The sequence below is a fragment of the Pantherophis guttatus genome, chromosome 4, assembly GCF_059756535.1.
Source record: "Pantherophis guttatus breed Tessera chromosome 4, ASM5975653v1, whole genome shotgun sequence".
NCBI classification, from domain to species: domain Eukaryota; kingdom Metazoa; phylum Chordata; class Lepidosauria; order Squamata; family Colubridae; genus Pantherophis; species Pantherophis guttatus.
Window position 1 is genome coordinate 123843891 of NC_142066.1, and position 17803 is coordinate 123861693.

The 17803-nt window shown below is 34.0% G+C and overlaps 1 protein-coding gene and 1 long non-coding RNA gene across 4 annotated transcripts in view; one reads left to right on the plus strand and one right to left on the minus strand.

The window, feature by feature from the left end:
• LOC148114337 (uncharacterized) overlaps window positions 1-17803 on the minus strand; it is a 133781-nt gene that overhangs the window by 76131 nt on the left and 39847 nt on the right. The window lies entirely within an intron of this gene.
• Window positions 1-17803, plus strand: part of MEOX2 (mesenchyme homeobox 2) — a 57614-nt gene that overhangs the window by 26636 nt on the left and 13175 nt on the right. Inside the window, exons 2-3 of one of the 2 annotated variants that reach the window (XM_087892718.1) lie at window positions 12005-12177; window positions 16448-16584. In XM_087892718.1, the coding sequence (XP_087748844.1) occupies window positions 12005-12177; window positions 16448-16584 (310 nt within the window). The remainder of the gene's footprint in view (window positions 1-12004; window positions 12178-16447; window positions 16585-17803) is intronic. The other variant, XM_034402017.3, reaches the window with a different exon arrangement.

A 17803-nucleotide genomic window follows, 5' to 3' on the forward strand; every position in this document is an offset into this window, starting at 1 on the left:
AAAGCAAACAGCATCAGGAAACCCTACTGTTAACTCAAGTGTCTTTTGTTCAACAAGGAAAAATGATACAACAATGTACATGTTATGGCTCCCTTGTTGAAAGTTTCATAATTCTGAGAATTGGGCCATATCACGCTTAGTCCTATCCTTGTTGCCACATAAGCCTGATATTAAGTACTGGTGAATTGCTAATACAAGCTGCCATTGTCCTTTGTGCAAGCTGCCTGTACAGCTGACTTTCCAAAAAACCCATGAGGGTTTTTTTTGCAGCAAAGCAATAAAAAAATTCTGAAAATATTCAACCAGTATTTATCATTGTTTCAGTTTTAAATATAGGAAACTTAAAATATAGTTAAAACTGAGCCAAAAGAACAGTGAGCAACCTTATTCCAATCAGTTCATGGCACCATTCAACTTTGAATTATCTTATGTTTTCTGTGAACAAAGGTATGTGATAAGGTAGTCTTTTGTTGCTTGGGTACTATGCAAATAAATAGTAAATGTGTCATTTTCTATACAAAAGGTGGCAGATAGGAATGGAGAATGGAATTTAAGAAAAATAAAAGAACTGACTGTTGGAGAAAGGGGAGGGAGTGACCCTATATGTAAAAAATAAGGAAAGAGAAACAATGATAGATCTTGTGACAATTGCTTTTTTACCTCTAACAAGTTGTAACTACAAGATCTTGCTAATTTGATCAAATGTGATTTCATCTGAAGCACTACTCCTTTGGGGTATGCATGAGACTTCACATCATACACATATTTCCAGCATTTTTCAGAAAATGAATCACTTATTTTAGGAGTCAAAACAGAATGATGTATGGCGGTAAAATATCTTACATCTGTTTTCTCTGAGTATAATATTTGAAGAAAATATTTTTCCATTGAAATCCCCACTTTACTTCTCCATAACTACACTCAGATTTTCCATTTAATTATACAATAGTGCATTTCATTGGCTTATGAATTATATTTCACCAGTAAACTATAGATTGTGACTAATTGTTCAGTATTATGTATTGTACAAGTTTCAAATTCAGTGAAAACTTTCAGTATTTGCTTTAATACTGAGATGGATGATATATAAAATTTAAAAAACAAATAATATTTCCATTGTGCATATGATTCTTTTGTTGTTGTGCTACTTAGTGAAAAATACTGGAACCAAGTGAATGTAAAAAAAGAACTACGTAGTAAGAGATGCAAAGTATCTCATCTTCTGTTGATAACAGCTTGTAATCTAAGTAGGTTGATGTCTATCTTGACATTTTTAGCATCTTTGTCATTATAAATTTGCATTAAAAATGAGCAAGAGGAAAGAAATATGGATGTAGCTTTTTATTATATATGTCCCAAATATTTAATAAGATTGCATAGCCTTATATTGCATAGCTTATATTGCATAGCCTCTTATAAATTGTTTATGTGTATAAATATAGGCCAAGATATATCTATGCAAATTCTCTGATAGAACTCCTTTCCTTGTAAAAAAAAGAACCATAAAAAAAATGAAATCCATGTTGCTTACTAGCATGATAACAGAAATTTGGAATTGCTATCCATTTTGGATTTTTTGTTTTTATTTTTTTTTTAATCTTGCAAATTTTTGTATTTGAGCCTTTGTCATGTAATGGATCATAAATAATTCATTACCTGTACATGTCATTCATTAAATCCTTATTCTCTATAAAAATTAGAATTATTCAAAAGATAAAATTTAGTTTCTATAGGATGTTTTATTTTAATCTTTTAATTCTTTATTACCAATTGGTTCTTTGAGTAAATGGCCTTCCCTCATAACATTCCTAAGATATTACATGGCCAGGAGAAAAAACTGCTAAGAGGGGACATACTATCAGTATAAGAATTGATGTATAGAATTTTGTGATTGTAGTTGTAAGATTCTGAACTATGTTTGCTTATATCCAAATTTCATTTAGAAAAATTATGCTACTTTTGAGTAAATGAATTATGTGTTATCTCATTGCACCTTGGAGTTTAAGATTTTTTCCAGGCTTACCTGAAGGTGGCAGAGTTTGAGCTATTCTGCATATAAATATTTTCTGTCATTTCCCCCCCATAACCTTTTTGCTTTTCTAAGGGCAAACAAATTAACATAAAAATTGATTCAGAGCCTTTTTTTGCGTGCAGAATAATAGTCTGTGAGAGCTTGTTCATAGATAAGGTTGTAAATGCTTATGAGAAAGCTTACAGAAGTAAAATGAATGTTACTTAACAATAAGCACAAATTTCCTCTGTACTTCAGTATAATTGGTAACCCACAGTTATGTCACACTCAAAAATCAGCACAAACTGTAGCTATAGAAACCAGGATGATTGTTTACCTTCACTGAAAACAACAAACATGTTCTGAAAAACAAAATTTAATAACAGAGACATGAACAGTAAAATTATTCACTTTTTCTGTTTGGTTTTACGTCTTATTAAAACCTTTAAATATATTATTTTTCTACACAAAAAGTAGTTATTTTATATAAAATAATATGTGATTAACATATATATTTCATAACATTTTTATGTTTGAATTGAACAGAATTAATCTGTTAGAGTATAATCGATCAATTAATAATTATTAAGCTAGTTTAATTATTCTTGGGCTAAAAAACCTTTCACTTAATTGAATGGAAGGAAAAGATGTAGGATATATTCCATTATATGAGTTTCTTTGTGCAGCAAATGGCACAGTAAGTAATATAAATTATTAAATTTATAAAATTAATAATTTATAAAATTATTAAATAATCTTGTAATCTTTTAATTGGTTTCAGTTCTGTTTTTAATCTTTATTTCTCTCCCTGTCTTTTTCTTCTTCTCTTCTGAACCAATTGATCTTCTTAAAGAATTACACTATTTCTATTTAGACAAATATATACTTTATTTATGTGCAATGTCCAAAAGGAAGTAGGAGACATTTATTATTCTAGGTGACTATAAAATGAAGGAAAGATCAGAAAAGTATTATCAACAGTTCACAGATAAGTTTAAGGGAATCTTCCAAAACCACCATGGGACTTCCAAAGTTTCCATTTTAACAAGATACAGATAGTCCTTCACTTATAACAATTCATTTAATGACTGTTCAAAATTACACCAGCATTGAAAAAAGTGATATATGACCATTTTTCATACTTACAAATGTTGCAGCATCTCCATGGTCATATGATCAAAATTTAGATGCTTGGCAACTGATTCATATTTATGATGGCTGCAGTGTCCCAGAGTCATCTGATCAGCTTTTGCAACCTTCTCACAAGCAAAGTCAATGAGGAACCCAGATTCAACCATGTTAATAATTTAACAAATGCAATGATTCCCTTAACAACCGTGGCAAGAAAAATCATAAAGTGGGGCAAAATTCACTTAACAAATGTTAAAATATTTCACTTAATATCAGTGAGTGCTCAATTTTGTAGGCTCAATTGTGGTCATATGTAAAGAACTATCTGTACTAACTGCTACAATTAACACTTTCCTGTGTATGTAGGGTTATTTAACACAATAGTATATTATATATATTGTAAATAAAATTGATCATGTACTTGGTCTGGTAATCTTCAAGAAAACAATCAAGCTTAGAGAACAACAAGAAACTAACAATTCAGCCCGGAATTATAAATAACACTTATGGGAGTGAAGAACATGTTAGAGAATGCTTAGCAATGTGTAGAAATATACAGATAATCCCAGGTTACGAGCGTTCCCTTAGCAAAGTTCAAAGTTACATGATCAGCACCCCCTAGCCAGTAGTGGGTTTCAAATTAGTTTGCTACCGGTTCACTCGTGCGCGTGTGTATGGTTGTGTGCATGCACAATGCATGTGCCGAAGCATCTGGGCAGGTGAGTGGAGCCTCCTGCCACCGCTACCAGTTTGCCCAATCCAGGGCGAACCAGTAGCAACCCACCATTGCCCCTAGCATTTCTGAACAAGGCCAGAAACTATGAATCTTGCAGCACCACGGCAGTTGTTCGCCCTTATAAATAACGGCAGAGGCTCTGCAATATTCATCCTGCACATTGCTGGCTGGCCAGAGGGCTCACCTGGCACCTTGCCTGACTAAATGGAGCTCCTGAGTGGCAGGTCCATCCCTCGAAGCCCCGTTCGGCCCTCCAAGGTTCCATTCGGCCCTCCTCAGGCCTTCCCAGCTCATTGCCGGCCCCTGGAAGCTCCATTGCAGCCTGCAATGGGCCAGGGAAGGCCTGTGGAGACCCGAATGGAACTGCAAAGGGACACACGAGGCTGCAAGGAAGATTGCTTGGTAGATCTTCACAAGGTAAGTGACCCGGCAAGGCAGGTTGGGGGGAAAGCAATTTTGGGAGCATGAGATATTTAAGTGGGTTGGGGAGGTGTTGGGTGGTGTTAGGCAGGTGGCCTGTTCCATCAGTAGGCCCCCCCATGGTCTTCCCTACCCTACATATGCACGTAACGAACCTCACGTTCACTTAGCGAATGTGTGGGCGAAAGGAGGGAGTGATCTCGTTCAAGCTACAAGTTTCCCACATATCCTTGGGTTATGAATTGAATGGGCAGGCTCCATTACATTCGTAACTTGAGGACTACCTGTATAAAGTTGTAGCATATTACTTTCAAGTAGTGAGTTCTAGGATAATGTATGACATCACTAGGTCAATTTGGCCTAGTGTTTAAAAACCCAGACTAGAAAGTGGGATACTCCCATCTTAGCCATTAAAGCTATCTAGGTAACTTCGGGCCAGTCATGTTATCTCAACCCAACCCAACCAGGGTTGTTGTTGTGAGGAAAGTAGGAAAAGGAAAGGAGTGTTGGATATATTTGCTGGTCTGAGTTATTTATAACTCAGACCAGCAAATATATCTTTATTTTTTATCTTTGTAAAAATAATAAAGACATGATATAAATAAATAGTGCTTCATTGAAATACAAGAAATGTTGAACTACGTAGAATAAATATTCAGTGAAAGTTGTTTTTACACCAGTATTATCAATGGCAGACTGTATGTGTATGTGTGTGCATGCATTGTGACTTTGATACCAATACTGTCAATGGCAGACACCCCCTACCTATCTCTCAGTGTGTGTGTGTGTGTGTGTGTGTGTGTGTGTGTGTGAGAGAGAGAGAGAGAGAGAGAGAGAGAGAGAGAGAGAGAGAGAGAGAGAGAGAGAGATAATTCTCTGGTTTAATTCCTTTAGCTAGCATAATTATAACCATTTGTCCTACAGTTTCTCTCTGTGTCCATTTGTCATATGTGAAAAAGAGAACAGTTGAATATTTGCCAAGGTATTGAAAGGCTCAGTCCCATACTAAAAGGAGCCTTCTGTCCCTTAGCAAAGGCTTGCAATCTCTTCTCTTGCTATAGCAGTTAAATTTAAGATGCCCCCTGAGCATTCTAGAGCCTAAAGAGGAAACAATTCTTGGAAGCAAGCTGGTATGTTTCCTGATATTTGTTGTCTGATTGAGTTACCTTCATCACAGAGAACAAAAGTTTTGTAGAACAAAGGCTGCTAACTGAACAATCACCCTGACGATTTATTTACATTTTATAAAAATATATGCAAGTTGGAACAAGGGCAGAAGTACAATATATCCTTTGCATAATGTCTTTCTTTAACCTCAGGTGTTATATGCCATATGTTAATACTTAAAGTGTTATATGGGGAGTGGGAGCAGGTTACGTGGCCCTTCCAGACTTTTCCTCTTCTACTACCGCTGCTACACCTACCATTTGGCGTATGATGGAGGTAGAAGAGGAAAACTGAAGGGTTTTGCTTCAATTGCAACAGCTGCAAAACATATGGGAAGCTGACATGAATCTTGCCAGAAATCTCTTCCAGGTTTTTTTCAGCCATTTTCCACCAAAGAAAAAAACATTCAGGTGATACTCAGTATAAATTCTGAACTCAAAAAGGAAAAAAAATATTTCAATACCTGGTGCCTAGAAATGCCTAAGGGCAATTTACAGCAAAATAACATTTCACTGTTTTGAAAAGCAGAACAATAAGTACAAGAACACATGGAAGGACTATCCCAAGTAATTTGGTTTTAACTGAAAATAAACATGGTTCAAAATAAAACACAAAGGAAACAAAAGTAGGATGCTAAAATTAAGTATCACGCTAAGCCTATTCTTCCAGAATTTATAATCTCAAAAGTATTTTTACTGCTAGTTTCTAAAATCTATTGCTCCACTGGCATCTCTGAATTACATTACAATAATATACCATGTAACTGATTATACCAGAGTGAATTCTTAGGAATAGCTTAGGCAGTTCCTGAAGGTATCATGATTAGAGCAGTAGCATACATTATATCACACAGATAGTGTTTTGTTATTTAAGCAGATGAACTCCTGAAATTTTAAAATGACAATCTGTATTTCAGGGTGGTTTAATAATTTCATGTCATCCTCTGAGCAGCAGCTGAAATAATCACCAGATGATAGGTCTAAAAAAGTTTACTGAAAATGAGAAAATGAGATTTTTTTTCTTAGTCTAGCCACATTTTTTTCAGCTGTTCCAACTAAATTGGATCTAATAAATTCATAATTTTGGTAATAACATTCAGAGCCATACTATTAACCAATACAAAGGGAAACAGTAGGTGTCTGCTGAAAGTATATCTAGAATTTAAAAGGGAGAACTAAGGATATGCACAAATCAAGAATTTAGCTTCCCTTGTAAATGAAGAATGGATAAGAACAATCCTGAATTTTTTGATCTGAAGGAAGTTTTAGCAAAAGAGCATAGTGTTTATTCTACTTAATATATATAGCTGGAGCTACTTGTAGAAAAGAACTTGGAGTTATTATGGGGAAGGAACAGATATTTGGTGCTTTGGGGTTTTCTCTTTTAAAAGTTTTTTGGAATTCTAAGTAAAGCAAGGTTTCACAAATTTCATTTAATTAACATTCAAATGCAATTTGAATAAAAACAATGCATTTGTGAAAATGCAAATGTTTAAAATTTTCTAATTCTGTTGCGTAAGTTTTATAATCAGGACTTTGATTACTGTGCACTTTGCCAATTTTATTATATATTTTGTTTATGTTAGTTTTACCCATTTTTATTGACAAATATGTCAGTTATACCGTATATGTCAATATGTCATTTAATTAAATATTAAATATATTGTAACTTTTAAATTCATTTTATATCTCAAATACTTCAGTAAAGTCAAAATTCATCATGTTCAGTATATTAGAAAGGGCATTTAGCATGCGGCATTATAAGCAATAATTTTGGTAAGAATTTCATAGTAATATTACAGAAACTATACAGATCAGCCAAAGATTTTCCACTTTAGTTGTAAGTCAGGTTTAAAGTTCTGGCAGATCACTTTTTGTCACTTTAATTTTCCAGTTTGTATGAGATTTGTATAATAGAACAACCTTCTCTAGAAGTTGTTTAAAGTAACCATATCTGAAGTAAACTGGAATAAAAAAGAGTATCATATCAGTTGGACTATCATATAGTTTTCTTTTTAAAAAGTGTATCATTATTTTCTAATGACAATATCGTTTCCATTTACTTGGTACAAATTATGCAAAAATGATATAAAGTTCAGCATGAATTCCTTTCTGTTGTATGGCTATATGTGGATAGCTTTTAAAAAATGTACCCATAGCTATTTTTATTTGATCATTATTAACTGTTCATCATGATTAAATAGTAAATGATGTTGTATACTCTTTACCACTATTATTAATTATGATTAATTATGTATGAGAATATATTTCAATATATTTAAAAAGAATTCAATTAATGACATAAAACAAATGACTGAGAATAAAACAAACAATCATGCAGAGAAGAAAACACTAAAATGAACAGTCAGGACATAAATACTTTGCCAAGCCTTCAAGTCTATGAATATTCAGTGATACACAATGAAACTGTCAATGATTGCTTCTTAGTAAAGGCAAGTAGGTTCAATGAGTTAGTCTTCTCATGTTTTAGCTTCAAACAGAATCTTTCTGACATAATGTGACCTGTTGTGCAATCATATCTAATCATTTAGTTTACAATGCAAATAATCTTTTTTTGTTGTTGCTATGACTCATATTATTCAATGGAGAAATACATCAGTGGCTTATTATTGGCTGAGGTTTAAAATGTGAAACTTTCACCATTGCTTGCCACTGGTCTTAACTTTATGAATAAGTGTAAAAGTGTAAAACAAGTGTAAAATGTCTCACCAAGTCGGCAATTGCTTTGTCTGGCAAGCTATTGTAAGTTTGAAGAAATAATCTACATCAGAAACATCTATAATTAAGGAGGTTCAATATGATGGACCCAGATGCAGATTGAAGTCCTTCCCCTTTCTATTTGTGATGCTGTTGTATGTTCAAAGGGTGGGGCTTTGATTCACAGTTGTGCCTGTCATTTTGTTCCTTTTCTGGCATGCCTGACCCACATGTTGGTTATATAATATAAGTATAGCCAGGGTAGCTGATGAAGCAGATAAAGTAGCTAAATCATAGCTAAAGCTAGAAAAATAGGCCAGATTTTTATGATACAAGACAAAAGCTCAAGAAGTTTCATGAGTCCGACATCCCTAAAGGATTTCTCTGAAAAGCTCAGAACAGATCATAATAGCTTTAGTCTACTCTTATTATCTATCACCAATTTCTTTTTTGAAAGATAAACTGCCTCTAAACTGAGAGATTCAATAAAACCTTAAACAAGTAATCACTAAAAAAAAAATTCCTCTGTGAATTTTCTTGAAAGCTATCCAGGCTTAATTGTGAATGCCATGAATTTAATGCATGTGGCCTAAAATAGTGCTTTCCTTGGCAGCTCTGGTTTTATTAGTTTTGTCTGATGACTTGGCATTCTAAATTTAAAAAGAAAAAAAATATTTTCTGTCACCATTAATTATATATGACCCCTAATTTTATCAACTTTTTTTAAAAAATAAATCAATTATTCTGTCTTTTATTTTTATTTTTTACTATTACTATTGTTTTAATGCTTTTATTTGCTGGTCTGTGACTGTAATAAAGTTTGATTGATTGATTGGTTACCAACTTTGATCACATTCGCTCTTACATCTTTTTTTAAAGTCAACAAAACCCAAATATTATATTCTCTCCTAATCCCATGTATTGCTAATAATACAGGGAGGAGATTTCTTTGGTATGCTTGATTTGCTTTCATTATGTGAGTATCCAAATACTATATATAATGTATTCTAAAGTTAATTTTTTATACATTTAATGGATTACTTTATTATTTATTGGAGTTTATATGATTCACACCAGTGGTGGGTTTACCCCAGTTCAGCCCACCCACCCAGACATCATCAAAAACACTCTGTGCATGTGCAGAAGCACCATGCTCTACGGATAACGAACTGGTACACCAGGATTTGAAACCCACTACTGATTCACACACAAGAAACCTGTATCTAAACAGAACCACAGTCAGAAGTAGAAGTTAAAACAATGATTGGCAAGCTTCTCACCCTTCTTGCTTGGCATACAAAGTGGCATGGTTCCCACTAAACACTGTTAATTTGTTGTTGATCTTTTAAAGTTAGCACATGCATTTTCTCTTCTGTTGAAGTGATTTAGTTTTTTTCTCCTTATTTTCTTTCATTCAACTCTTTTTCAAAATCGCTTAGAGTTGCTTTTCAGGATATGTTTCTTCCTTTCCCGGGCATCAAGATTTTTGACTTATGGTCTTATTTCATACAATTGAATACTTCAGAGGCAAACACCCTTATCTAATTAGTATGGCAATCAATTATGTAATTTTGTGTAGGTAAATATCATTCAATGCACACTTATAAACATTGGTACACATTTACTAAACAATAAAGTGCAACATTTTTCTTATTTGCAATATTTCCAAGTGCTTAATTTGCATTCAGAAGACCTTCAAAATATTAGCATATTTTCTTGACCTTGAGGTATAGCTCACATTGAAGAAATACTGGTTAATCACTTGTTACTTCAGTTCTTTGGATAGTCGTATGAAAATTCATATACTCTCCTTCCTATTCCTCTTGATCTCAGGTGACCTCCTGGTCTTTTGGAACTCTGTGCTATCAAATTGAAAGGCTATAGCAAGAACCTAGTAACATGGTACACATAGGGAATGGGATTATAGAAGATTCCTAATGGGCTTTATATAGGTACATAAGTCATGGGTGTGAATTCAGATAACCTCTTTAAACTACGGTTACAGGTAAGTACACAGTTCCTTTTTAAATGTATGCTTTTAAATAAATAAATGGACCTATGGGTTTTCCATAAAATATTTTGTTAATGGCTACTACACTAGAACCAATGATGATTAGATTATCACAAAAATATCCTTAAAACTATTATTTTTTTCATTGTTTCTCTAAAGAATGTTGTTTAATACGGATCCAAGTCTTTTACAGTTTAAAAGAAGTTGCGGTCATTAAACATTTTGTGGCAGAACAAGATAATTGCAGAATGCCAATGTTGTATCCTTCAGTGTAATAAAGATTCTGCTTATGAGACTGTCTTTTTGGAAGCTGAAGCAGTTTCTATTTAAATCATCAGCTGAAGTGTGAATTTATCTGTGACATTTTTAAGATGGTTGATGAAGCCAAAAGTTGACCAATGATTCTCTTGTGGAACACTAGCTAATTTTGGATTTACAGCAGATAGCATAGCCAAGATTAGAAACAAATGCCTATAAAATTGAGGGTAGGGAAGACAAAGAAATCTGATAATTGAATCATAGTTTGATTTAAGAGCATGTCACATGGGATGACTTCCTAATTTGATATAACTTCCATAAATTAACAATATGGTGTAAAGATTAAGGGGTCTGTGCTTATCTTTTTCATAGAAACAGTATCAATCAAGTAAAAAAAATGAAAAATATATATCAAAGAACAGAAATAGATATCAAATAATCAAAGGCACTCTTAAATTGATATGAAAATGGATCTTATATAAGATACAATTTCACATAATAATTGATTCAGGATGAATATTTGTTTAGTATAGGATTGGAATTACTATTATACTATGAGATTAGAACTTTCACAGCAAATTAATATAATAGATAAAAAATAACAAGTGCACTTCTGGAGGACTGCATGAAAAAACCCTAATAAAAGTATACTTTAATTATTAAAAGCATTTAAAAGACTGTTTTAAAAAATGAACTTTCCATAAAAGCATTATAAAAAATGTGGCTAAATTCCCTTTTGAAACTGATGACATAAACAATCATAATGAAGGGATGGCAGTTTGGTATAAATTATAAAGGTATCATTAGGTCTATATAGTTGGTGTCTTTGCCCAGGTTGAGTATAGAAGTTCTGATTACTGCATAGAAAACATTTTGTACTGAACATATGAGTTACATCTAGATTTAATTATGTTAATAAGGGGACAGTGAAATCATGGAGCATATTAATCTCTACTGATTTTAATTGGCATGCACCAATCACTAATGCAACCTAGGATTGCTATACTCTTACTTTGACAATCCCATGAATTGCTGAGAAAAATTCCAGTTCACTCTCTTTTGCCCAAGGTTGTTGATGACCAATTTTTCAAAAAAAAAATTCAAACTGCCATTAATGGCATCATTCTGCCATTAAGATTAATAGCACAATGTGGCCAGATGACCTTATAATTTACATATGATTGTCTCCTGAATATTTTGACATGGAATGTGCTGTAGATTCATTTCAATGTATTTATTTAGGCAACTCAGGGTAACTCACATGTATAATCAAACCAATAAATAGAACAAAAATAAAATACCAAAACAGCGAAACAATAACTAAAGTGATGCTTAGTATTGACATCAGTAATGCATTGGTAAAGTTGGTATTGTATTCATTACAGTCAACTTTAATAACTTTAAATTAGAAACATGTTTATTATATCTATTTTTATAATAAAATACATTAGTATAATGTTTTAATCTGTAACAATATTTTCATCTGTAATATTTCCTTGCCAATAAATTGTAGAATTTTCCTGACTCCAGACCTGATTTTGTCTTTATTTCAGATTCTCAAGAGGGAAATTATAAATCTGAGGTCAATAGCAAACCAAGAAAAGAAAGAACAGCTTTCACCAAAGAGCAAATCAGAGAGTTAGAAGCAGAGTTTGCCCATCATAACTACCTCACCAGGCTGCGGAGATACGAAATAGCTGTGAACCTGGATCTCACTGAAAGACAGGTATGGATAGAGATCAAACTAATGGTGTTCCAAGGGGATTGTAAATCACCTCATGCTAGATCAAACCAAGTTAGAAATAAACATAAAAATGTGCAAAACAGAATACAATTATAATGCAACATTTGTATGTATATCCGTACTGGATAACAATAATTATCTTTTTAAAAGATATTTCTAGAATTAATGTTACAATAGCATGGAGAATTAATTATCTTAGTTTTTGTCTGTTGGAGACACTGACCATTTATTTACCTTGCATGCTTTCTCTCAATGACAGCATGATTCCTTTTATCAAATTTCTTTATTGTAATCCCCATTCATCCATACTCACACTTCACTTAATTCTGGCATTTAAAATAATTACGAAGAGAATTGATGTTGAAGTTGCTAATAAAAACTGAGCCAGATATTTGCTAAGTATATACACCTTTGTACATACAAGAAAATTACTTTCACATGATCAGGAATAAGATCTTCTGAGACAGACATAGTCAGAGGAAGGATTATGCCATTTTTGGTGGCTTTGTTTTAATTAATGATTTATTGCTAAAAATGCTATTATTGTTTAAATAAACAGACACAATATAAACAGAAATAGTATAAATAAACAGAAACATAGTTAATTTCATACCAGGTATAAATTATCTGATTTTTTTTTTCTTTTTTGTACTCCATCTGTTAGGCATGAATTTTATGTCAGTAACAGAAAATACACTTTTCATGCAATGTCATTAACTAAAACAAAGCTCCAGAGCAATAGCATAATTCATCCTCTAACTATGTCTGTTTCACAAGTTCTTATTCCTAAGCATGTGAACGTTTCAAAAATCAGTTCCTGAAAGACCCACATACAGTATGACGAGCTGATATTTATCAATATAGACAGTACTGAGCTAAATGGCCCAATGTTTCACTTCAAGTTTTGTTTCCAATAACTTAAAATTGCATTTAGGATTTCTGTGCTTAGATGGGGTGCACTGAATTAAGCTAGACTCTTAGTGATTATGGATGTATTTATATTCCTTTCTTTATTACAATACTCAAGTGATTTGCCATTGTCTTCTGGAATCTTTATTTTTATATTCCGTCCCATCTAATCCACAGCCCCAGATTTTATAATTTTGTCCTATCTAGGCTAAAATTTAGTACTAACCAGGACAGACCTTACTTAGTTTCTTCAAAATTAGCCAAGGTCAGCCACCTGCTGGTGGCTTATTCAAATCACAAATCAGCCACGAAATGACTATGAATCCATTTATCTGAGATTCATACTGTCAAATATAAATCTACTATCTAAATCTCTGATCTCAGATGATATTGGAGCAATTCAAAAGGTGATTTTAAAGGAAACCCATTTATTTATGTTAACGATAAAAATGAAGGTAATGTCTAAAACTGAAACAAGTCACATTAATTCTCTAAAGTTAAAAACAAAAAAAGCACCAAGGGATCTTAGAGCAAAAAATAATAATAATCTGTATGCAGCATAAAGAACAACATATGTATTATTACATATAATTTAATTGATTATAGCCCATTACATCAGATACAACAGTTAATCAACAAATTGACTTAATCCAAAATATTATTAGATCAGCAAGAGAACAATAATAGAAAAGACACTTAAAGATATAATTAATACAGGTAGTCCTTGCTTAACAACCTTAATTGGGAATGGAATATCGATGACTAAGAAATGCACTCATTAGGTATACTGAGATGCACTCAGAGTGTATACTGCTTAGTGATGGCAGTTTAGGTAATCATTACACCAGGATCTCAAACTTCTGCCCCGCCTACGCTTGCCTTTACTTCCTCTCACCTGCCTATGTCTTCCCCAAATCTATTCCCTATTGGCTATCCTGCATGCTTCTGTCCTGACTGTTCTGCTGCTCTGCACTGTCCCCTCCCTGCCCTGCTCTCTACCCACTGTCAGGAACTTTTCTGCCCCAGCTTCTTCTGCCACCCCACTTTTTCCATTTGCTTCCTGTTGCTGCTGAAAAGTAGGTCTCGATTGGCCGTTTGTGAGGCAATTGATAGCAATACAAGATCTTCCTGAGGCTATGTGCAGCCTTCCCAATGCCTCAGGAAGACCTCAAGCAGCCTCATGAAGGGGCAGGCCAGGCTTGCCACATCAGCAGTGGGACGAAGAAAATGACAAACATCAGCTGGGGCAGTTAGGAGTGGCAGGGGTTGGAGTGGAGTGGCTAGGGTAACAGGGTGCAGGGCAGTCAAAGGAGCACAAATGGGAGGGAAATAAATATGTGGAAGGAGTTAAACTCCAAATCATTCATGTGGATAGGCTCCAAAGGACCTGAATTTTGGTCCCATGAATATATGGGTGCTGTAACAACCATAATGTCAAGGATAGGCTATAATTACCATGCGCTCAGTGCTTTATCTTCAAGCTTTTAATAGGAAAGTTATGGTCACGAACACACATTCACACCAGAGGTGGGTTTCAGCAGGTTCTGACCAATTCTGGAGAAGCAGTAGCGGAAATTTAGAGTAATACGAAAAACCAGTAAATACCACCTCTGACTGGCCCAGCCCCCATCTATTCTCTCCCTCCCGAGTCCCATCTGATTGGAAGGAAATGGGAATTTTGCAGTGACCTTCTCCAGGTGTGGGGTGGGAATGGAGATTTTACAGTATCCTTTCCCTGCCACGCCCATGAAACCATGCCCACGAAGCCATGCCATGCCCACGAAGCTACGCCCACAGACCCGGTAGTAAAATTTTTTGAAATCTACCACTGACTCACATGCACACACACACACACACACACACACACACACACACACACACACACTCAGAGACGGAAAGACACAGAGAGAGAGAGAGAGAGAGAGAGACAGACAGACAGACAGACAGACAGAGACAGAGAGAGAATGGGCAGGAGAGGGAGAGAGAGGAGGAAGAAATGAAACAACAAATGAAGTAGCAGAAATTATTGAGGTGTCCCCAACGCAATCATTCAAATTTTTGTGTGTATAATCTATAGAGATATAATTGATTATGTTGTTGCTACAGCACCACCAGCATAATTTGAGATATATCAAAACTGTACAAGCTCTTAAGGAAGGGAGTGAGTGAGAAGAAACTGCTATTGTGCAGAGATATTTCTCTCTCTCTCTCTTTGCTGTATAATTATAGAATTGTCCTGGAGGTAGAGGGAGATGTTTACCATGCAAAGTATATATTTTTTTAATTTCTCAGAATTTTTTCTTTGATGTATACCTATAGAATTCTCAGATGGGAAAGTTAGATGCAAATTATTTTTTCCTTTATCTTTTGGAGGAATGGAAGCTATTGTATCAAATTAGCTGCAATTATTGATCAATACAGGTAGTCCTCAATTTACAGACACAATGTAGCCCAAAATTTCTGTTGTTAAGTAAGACATTTGTTAAGTGAGTTTGCCCCATTTTATGACCTTTCTTGTCACAGTTGTTAAGTGAATTGCTGCAGTTGAGATGTTAGTAATATGGTTGTTAAGTGAATCTGGCTTTCCCATTGACTTTGCTTATCAGAAGATCCCAAAAGTTGATCACATGACCCTGGGAGAGCTGTCAAGCATGTGAATTTTGATGATGTGACCATGGGGATGCTGCAATGGTCATAAGTATGAAAAAGTTATCATGTCACATTTTTCAGTGCTGTTGTAATGGTCACTAAGCGAACTGTTGTAAGTTGAGGATTACCTGTAGTAAAATTGTATTCAAAAATTACTAGATTCATTTCCTGCCTTCTCTAAGAGCAAAGCAAAAAGATTGCCCTCTGTCTTTGTTTGGGCATCTTCCATATGCATAGGAATTATTTTCCAGAATTATGAATTCTGATGTACTATCCTAGAAATGTTGGGACCAAATATCTGAAGAATGCAGAAGGATTGGACTTGTGAAAAAGGAATTTTGGACATTTTTCTTTTGCTTAGAAAAATTATTTCAATTAAATATGATAAATATGCAATGAAACTTTTGTGTTATAACAACAAATGTAAACAAGCTTTAAATAGCTTCATGACTCTGGAATCACAGAATTATTTGTTTTTGTTGCATTAGATAATGGGAATAATGGGATGAAATTATATGTACATACCTGCTGACACTGATCTATCTTCAGGCACCTCTCTTGAAACCCATTTAACTTTGCTATAGCAAGCTGGTATACTTTGCAAAAGGAAGCACTGATCTCCAATCGTCTTTATTTGAAAGTCTACACATGGGACCCATTTTGTCAAGGTTCATTATTATTTCTTTTTTCCCAGATCAGAAATGCAAATAATGTAAATAAGCAACTGGCATTCAAAATTGTGTGGAAAAATAAAGGCCAGGTTAACATGTCACAGAGGGAACCATGGGAAGAGAAGCTGTTGGGTTTGAATCCAAATAGGAGAAAGTCATAGTAAGCCTAAATGGATTATTAATATTTGTAATAACTATGATTCTTGAATTAGAATAAAGATTGTGTCCCAGCCATACAGACTCTCTGAAAGTTGTACTTGCCTTGGGGGAGTCTGACATAGCCATAATTGTTCTTAGAAAAATAAAATAAAGCAAAACAAATTGATGCCTGCAGCCCAATGTTTTCTTTGGAAATGTGCCTGCTGCCTAAAAAAGTTTTTAAAAAAAGATGAGATGAGATGGTGGCCAATCCCCTAAAGGGATAAAGTATCGTAAGTTACTAACATCCTCAACAAAGCTTCTGATAAATGGGAGTTTACAGAATTGCAAATTTCAGAATGGGCCATCTGAAATTTTAAGCATGCCTATGAAATCCTTTCACATGTCAACCAGTAGAAATATGTTGATTGTCTTCTGGTTGAAGAGAAAAGTTAGATCCATCTGAGACTTTCTGTTTCTTAGGCTTCTTTTGAAACATTTTCAAGTAAATGAGATACATTGATAACCCTTGTATGATGTTTATAATAGGCTGCATAGAAGCAAAGTATAATCTAATATCTGGGCATGATAAATCAGAAAATAATTTTAAAAAATGATTATATAAAGGGATTTTGGTTTTCTCCAAATTTCAAAAGCCTACAGTCCATGCTACAGGTAGTTCAATTACAACTGTAATTGAGTCCAACATTTCTTTTGCAAAGTAAGATAGTTGTTAATTGAATTTTGCCTCATTTTATGACTATTATTGTACTTTTATTAAATGAATCACTACAATTCTATAGTTAGAAACATGGTTGTTAAGTGAATTTGGCTTCCCCATTGACTTAGTTTGCAAAAAGCGATCACATGGCCCTGGGACACTGCAACCATCATAAATACAAATCAGTTGCCAAGCATCTGAATTTTTATCACATGACCATGGGGATGCTGCAATGGTCATAAGTATGAAAAACCGTCATAAGTCACTTTTTTTAGTGCTGTCGTAACTTTGAATGGCCATTAAACAAATGGTTGTAAGAAGACTGCCTATACCTGTCCAAGGGAAATAACAATATAAATTGGAATGAAAAAGGCTTGTTAGAATATATTTCATTAGTTTCAATGAAGAATGAGCAAGGGATAAACTATTCCAGAATTCTCCAGCATTAAGAATTTGAAAATAACCTTTCCAGATTAAACACATAAGATTCTAAGTATATTAGAACAGTTTTTCTGGATTG